The sequence below is a fragment of the Suricata suricatta genome, chromosome 2 (assembly GCF_006229205.1).
Source record: "Suricata suricatta isolate VVHF042 chromosome 2, meerkat_22Aug2017_6uvM2_HiC, whole genome shotgun sequence".
Classification (NCBI taxonomy): domain Eukaryota; kingdom Metazoa; phylum Chordata; class Mammalia; order Carnivora; family Herpestidae; genus Suricata; species Suricata suricatta.
Window position 1 is genome coordinate 177,866,197 of NC_043701.1, and position 7,220 is coordinate 177,873,416.

Here is a 7,220-nt window from a genome sequence, read left to right on the forward strand (position 1 = left end):
TGAGAAGGTCCATTCACCATTTAGTGGGCAGACATAATGATGCCCTACTTGTCAGCCAGATCCACTGCTCGGTCCACTCCCCATTTCTCTGGGCCCTTTTCTCAAGCTGCACCTTTTGGGAATATGGCTGAAAAAGGAACCACCTTCACTCCTTCATGGTCCTATTCTTTGGGGCCCTCCATGAAGCTAAGCTTGAGAACAGGATTGCAGTCTAAATTGTGAATCTGGGCCAGCAGTGAATAGTAGTGGAGAAGGGGGTCGTGGTAGGGTATGGCTTGTGAGTGGTACATGGCACTCTAATGAGCCACCTAGGACAATGGCCATGAGCTTGGACCCTTTAGAAAGTCTGCAAAACCTCATAAGACTAAGCAAATTGTGCCCAGGTTGGTACACTTGGGGGCTCCCTGAATAACTATTCAACTCATTCTAGCTGTTTTCCCAGTGGAGTGAATACAATGGCTCTCAGGGTGGTCCTGGTCCTGCTGGTGGCATTCTGACTGCGGAAAAGTCAGGTCTCAGGCCCAGTGAAGCAGCAATGGCAGTGGATATAGGGCGGGGCTCCCAGAGGACTGAGGGATTCACAGAGGGCCCTTGCTCTGTCTGTCCAAGGGCACATGTAGTCATCTGCTTCTAGATTTAGGCTGATTTCTTCAACCTTTGATCCAGTTGGAGCACTTGTGTGCTTTTGTGTCTGCCTTAAAGTTTTCTTGTCTTACATCTGTTTGCCCCCAAAATATGGTTCTGCCTAGTGAGGGTTTGGTGACCCTCCTGGGAAAGTCTCTTTTCATCAATCCCATTGATCTTCTCACCGCTCGTGGTGTGCCAGTTCTCTTTGTAGAAATTACATGTATGTTTTGTTTCTCTGTGTCACTGACTCTCCACAGATGGTCCCTACCCAGACCTGGAAGTCTAAGATGCTCATCTGTCCATCAGTCTAGGAGGTTTCATCTAGTTCTTCCAGGCTGTCCCAGGAGACAGCTGCCTGTGGGTTCAGGGACCTGGCCTTTGTCTATGGATTTCAGCTCTACTGCAATCTGGGCTGGCACATTGAGTGGAAAAGTGGATGTGGATGCCCACTGACCTCCTTCTGAAGGGACCTCAGAGCAGGCTGGATTCTCTCCATTGCACACTGCTTTGACACCTTCAGATTCTTGTGTGTCACACAGATATATCCAAAGTCAGAGGAGCAGTGCTCTGGGGGTAAAAGTGTAACAAGTGAGGGTGTGTTACTGGTACTGGGATTTCAGTTTCAGTTTGACCCACCACCACTCAGACAGATATACCTCAGAGTGGGTAAGATGCCAAGGCTTTCTAAAGGAGAATATGACAGCCCGCTTTGAGATGGATGTGGACAGGCCAGGTTGTCCTCGTGCAGGGCCTTTATCCCAAGAGAGCTAGCCGAGCAGCAGGCTAGTGCAGCACACACACGTGCAAGGCAACACTTTGAGATGTCAATGGTCATGAGGCCTGCCACATTCACTTTCCAAAGCCTTCTTTGCTTGATGTCTAACTCTGACCCTTCACTCTGTCATGGCTTCTGGGCACCTGGACCCCATACTTCACACCTATAAGACCAACAAGAAGTAAAAATTCCTATCCAAGTCCCTGGTTCACTCTCCTGCTAGATAAACTTTGGGCTTGGAAGTAACAGGAGGAGGCTCAGGGTGTGCCTTTGTTATCTTGGTGCCTATGTGTGTGTGTTTGGTAGTAGAAAGAGGTGACCCTCAGATCCTAGGTCTGATGCTATGGGGCTGGCCACGTGACTGCAGTGGGATCTGTGTTTAGTGATGATCCCTCCTGAAGGAGGTTAATGTAATCCTTGGAGGTCTCTCAAATCTCCTGGGGCATCACTCATGGCTCCCAAGCCACAGAGCATTGCCTCTGGGAGGGGGAGCCAATGTGCTAGTATAACACCTTTTTTGCAAGTTGCAGTCAGGCCCTGAGACTCTGCCTGAGCATAGGCAGGACCCTACAGAAGCCCACAAGCTGCCCCACAGGACACGGTCTTGGCCTGACAGTGATAGCTAAAAGGCGCCATCGTGAGCATGCCCAGGGTGGACTGGGGTTGTCTGCCTATTCACTGCTTCCTCTCTGAGGTGCCTAACTACATAATGGCATCCTTTGGACTGGTCTGTTTAAAATATCTCCACTTCTTTGCCTGTGATGAAGACTAACCTCTTGGCATGTTGAAAGGTGAATGATGTCCAGGGAAGACTGGCCATGAGCAAGCTTTTGAGACTAGAATGAGGCTTAAGCCTTTGGCTAGAAGATACAGATAGATGGCAGGTCTTGTTCTTTGTCCTGCTAGGGAATGACTCAGGTTTGTCGCTGAGGCTGGTGAATGGAGGTGACCGGTGTCAAGGCCGCGTGGAGGTCCTGTACCGAGGCATCTGGGGCACCGTATGTGATGACAGCTGGGACCTCAATGATGCCAACGTGGTGTGCAGGCAACTGGGCTGTGGCTGGGCCACATCTGCAACAGGAAGTGCCCGGTTTGGTCAGGGCTCAGGGCCCATTGTGCTGGACGACGTGAACTGCTCCGGGCAAGAGTCCTACCTGTGGCACTGTGCCCACAATGGCTGGAACTTGCACAACTGTGGCCATGGTGAGGATGCCGGTGTCATCTGCTCAGGTGAGCCTCTCATCATTCGGTGGTTCTCTTGGTGGAGGGTAGTCAGTCCTTATACCTGCTCAGCTTGCTTGAAGGTACTTACATCATCCCTGTCTTCCTCAAGTTTCCTGACCTCCCTGCCAGATTCAGTGTCAGTTTCTGTCAGGCTGACAGGTGTGGAGATGGTAAATCAGGACAGATGCCAAACTTCCAGGCCCCATGAAGCCGTTACTGGCCTCCTGCCACATTGCAGCTGGCGGTGAAGGATCTGTCTTCTGACTGGATGTGTCTTGCTGGGAACCCAAGGCTAGGACTGTAGACCAGTATGTGTGTGCTCACTGCTGCACTGGGATTGGGGTGCCGAGATCCCGACTATATCTCCCACCTGATAGGCGTGATGCCCGTTCCATGCAGAGGGTATGTGCTGTGAAGGGCAGCTGCTTCTGGAATGACTGCCAAGCACACCTTGTCATGATTCCTGACTAGGCCTTTAAGAGCAGCCATGGCATTGGGTGGGAACAGGACTCCTCTGTCTTGCTGCCATAGTGAGCAGCCTGAGGCTCAAGGCAGAAGACTCATTTTGTGTCAACTTGGTCACCACTTGTAGACATGTACCAATCCCCTTGATATGAGAAATCATGTTATTGGTCTACCTAGCCCTTTGAAGAGGGGCATCCTTACAAGGTGTTGATGTAACGTGCCCCACTGTCCATAGATGGAAACTAGCATCAGTGGTGTCTGGCCTGCTCGGTCCCTCCTCTTTGCATCATGTTGTGCCAGCTCTGTGCGGTGTCTCATGTTCTCTTGTCTCTTCCCAGCTGCCCAGTCCCAGCCCACGACCACACCAGGTGAGTTCTGCTGCCTTTGACTCCTGAGCATCTCTCTCCTCTTTTATTCAAACCCAGGCCTCTAAATTTAGTTCTCTGGGGGACTCTGGGGATACTCTCTCTCCTAGCCCTTCCCTGATCACTCTTGAGTGTATAGATGGTTCCCATTGAGCCCATAATACACTGATTGTCCTTTCTGGCTCAGCGAAGTAAGAGTACTTGGGGTACACAGTCCTCCTGTGACTTAGGTGATAGATCAGACTCTCTCTGGAACTCTTCTGCTTGATTGGATTGTTTGGACCAAATATTACATGTATTGGAAGAATAGAGATTTTTCATGTTGTATTCCCCATCTGGAGCCAAAGTGTGCATTTGCAAACAACACTGTCATGATAGCATGGCACTTACTCTTGTGGAATGCACCACTTTGTTGCCATTTTGTTGAACATTGGGGGTGGGATTTGGCTCATGCAGGGTTCTCAGCAGTGAACGCCTTTCCTCATGGCCATAGAACTTTTGGGACCCCATTATCTTTGGTCCCACCTAAGAGTTACTTGAACCAACCTTGATTCACTCCCCATCCATTCTAATTCAGCTTTGTTTTTCTCTCCAGATTGGTGGTATACAAGTCCTTCCTATGGTAAGCATCCTAGGATCCTGACAAAATATTCTCATTAATATGGTAAACAACTGGCCTGGGTGAATTTCTTAAATGTGGGTTCAACTTCTGTCATAACCACCATTTCAGTGTGGGGTGTTCTGTTTATCCACAAGAATTATGATATCCTGCCACCAACCACTCATGGGATCTACTAGTCAGGATGCTTTTGTTCTCAAGTGACAGGATCCCAGCTCAACCTCTCTTATGCTAGGAGAGAGTCAGTGTGTAACATGATGAGGATATTAGTGGTGGGTCTAGTGTCAGGAGCATCAGGATGGAAAAGATCCAAGACTGCCTGTTCCCAGTGTTTTTTTACCACAACTTTCTTTTATGTGTTTGGGCCTTACCTTTGTTGCACTTTGTGCATGTGAGGGGCATATTCCTGTGCCCAGTCCCTGTGTCACCAGGAGAAGGACTCCATTTGTCCCCCAATCTCTGGCTGACAAGTCTTGGCAGGACTCTGAATCCTGCTTGGGAAGACATGAGTCACCAGAACCATGTACATGTGCTCTGATTGTATGGTCAGGTCCCCATGCCCTCCGTCCTATTCCTCAGGAAAGAGGGACAATTTGTTACACTACTGCCTACATGATTCTCAGGGACAGAGTTCTTGCATGCTTTATTTAATAGAAATGACGATATCGATACATAAAACTCAGCGAAGTGATATCTGACCAAAAATGAGCTTTCCCCTTTCAGAGCTTTGTTCTCTCCCAAGTACTCTCTGCTGAATTCTGCCCACCATGCACAGTCCTGCACTGAGCCCTGCCTCTCCCAGGGGTATCATGCCATGTCTCTCTCTGCTCTGGAGCTGGCCTACATTCAGGGTCCAGTTCTGTGCTGACACTGCAGTGTCCATGGGGCAACTGAGATGGCCTGGATTTCCCCTATAGCCTAGAAGCTCATTTTCCATAGGGTCTCTGCTCCTACTTCTTTCAATCCTGCATAGGACTGAGATTATGGGTTCTGTGAGTCAAGACAGTAGAAAATGGCCAAATAGTTCTTGATATTCTGCTCTTTGTGTCTCTGGGCTTCACCACTACCACACCATTTACTATTTTAAAGTACAGAGTCCACACTGTTTACTATACTCACAAGTGGTACAACTGTCACTATATCTACTTCCAGAATATATTATGACCATAATGAAAATTCATCACCCTCCCATTCACAACCAATCCCATTTCTCTCTGGTCCTCAGCTGTCTGCCTTTGGTCAATATGGATTCATTTTTCTGGACACTGACTATGAAAGGATTCAGTGAATATGTGGCCTTTGGTGACGGGCTTCTCTCTGGCAACAGACTTGCTCAAGGTTCCCCATGGAGGCACATTTGTACAGTGGCAGCAGCATTCCTAGCTCCCCCTTTTTTTGCATTCATCTATTAAAGGCCATGCGGATTATTTTTTATCTTTGATGAATTTGAATAGCATTTCCATGCCTTCTGTGTTCAATTTTTTTGTTTGAACACCTGCTTCAAAATCTTCTGGGTAAATATCTAACACTGGAATGTTTCAGGCAAATGATGACTTTATGTTTCATTGTTGGGGAAACACTGACTGTTTTGTCACAGCAGCCACACCAATTTTGGGTGCCACTAGCAGTATCTGAAAGTGTTGCTTTCTCTACATCCTCAATGGCACATCTTCTTCAGTCTATTCAGGGTAGTTCTAGTAGGCATGACTTACTCCCTAACACTCTGTGTACTTAGGACTTGCATTTTCCTAATGGCTACAGAGTTGGTCATCTTATCATGGGCTTGTGCACATGCCATCTTCTCTGGAGAACACTGTTCTCCTTTTATACATGCCTGAAAGAATGAGAAGCAGACAATGTCATGGCCTAGTCCACTTCACAGGATGCAAAGAGCAAGGTCCAAGTGAGACCAAGCACTCATGATGTCTGCTGTCGGGCTGGATGTGGCAAATGACATTCCCACAGGCAGGCCTAATACTCCCATGTTTTGTTTCTTTTCTGCCACCCACTGGCCCGGGGAGCTCTAAATGTGCACCACTAAGAATCAGTGATAGTTACTTCTGCCCAATATCAGGATATTCTTAGGGTTTATGGACTTTTTAAGATTCAGTACAATTTTGGCCTCAAATGTGACCTTAATCAGTGGTCAACAGATAAGGAATGTTCAGAAGAAGCCTCAGAGCCAGAGGTAGGGTCCACAATATAGGACACTCAGGTAAAGGTAGATATTCCCAATGGTAAGTCCTAGGACATCTTCTTGGTGGTGGCTGGGTAGGATCTCTGGGTTTGAAGGAGGGGCTCATTTGGTGGCTGAGGTCCTAGGTCATGCTGCTGGCTTTCACCGTCACCCCTGTATCCCATGACTTGGTCAGCAATTGAAATGCTGACACTGTGGACAACTCATCAGTGAGCATACATAAGTCCTCTGACACTCAAGGGCACCTAAAGTAACCCCTGGATGATGAGTAATGGTGAGGAAGCCTCAGAGAGTCTGGCACTGGGCAGCCTTAACCTGATCCCAGAAGTCATAGGCCCTAGAGTACTTATCCACTCAGACCTCAGGAGCTTTTCCAACACTATGAACATGAAAGATATTTTTCTTGTCTCCTGCTAGGCAATGAATCAGGTTTGGCCCTGAGGCTGGTGAGTGGAGGTAACCGGTGTCAAGGCCGAGTGGAGGTCCTGTACCGAGGCTCCTGGGGCACCGTGTGTGACGACAGCTGGGACCTCAGTGACGCCAACGTGGTGTGCAGGCAACTGGGTTGTGGCTGGGCCACGTCGGCGCCAGGAAATGCCCGGTTCGGTCAGGGCTCAGGGCCCATTGTGCTGGATGACGTGCGCTGCTCCGGGCAAGAGTCCTACCTGTGGCGCTGCCCCCACAATGGCTGGAACTCACACAACTGTGGCCATGGGGAGGACGCCGGTGTCATCTGCTCAGGTGAGCCTCTAGTCGTTCGGTGGTTCTCTTGCTGGAGGGGAGGCAGGCCTCATATGCTGCTCAGCTCGCTTGAAGCTACTTATATCCTCCCTGTCTTCCTCAAGTCTAACTCCATGCCAGAATCAGTGTCAGTTTCCATCAGGCTGCCAGGTGTGGAGATGGTAAATCAGGGCAGGTGTCAAACCGCCAGGCCCCATGAAGCCGTTA

General features: G+C 49.0%; 1 protein-coding gene across 1 annotated transcript in view; it reads left to right on the forward strand.

Moving 5' to 3' along the window:
• The window catches only part of DMBT1 (deleted in malignant brain tumors 1), a 67,655-nt gene that overhangs the window by 30,663 nt on the left and 29,772 nt on the right, over positions 1-7,220 (forward strand). The window contains 4 exon segments of the mRNA XM_029920547.1: positions 2,309-2,632; positions 3,430-3,459; positions 4,052-4,078; positions 6,690-7,013. Of these exon segments, the coding sequence (XP_029776407.1) occupies positions 2,309-2,632; positions 3,430-3,459; positions 4,052-4,078; positions 6,690-7,013 (705 nt within the window).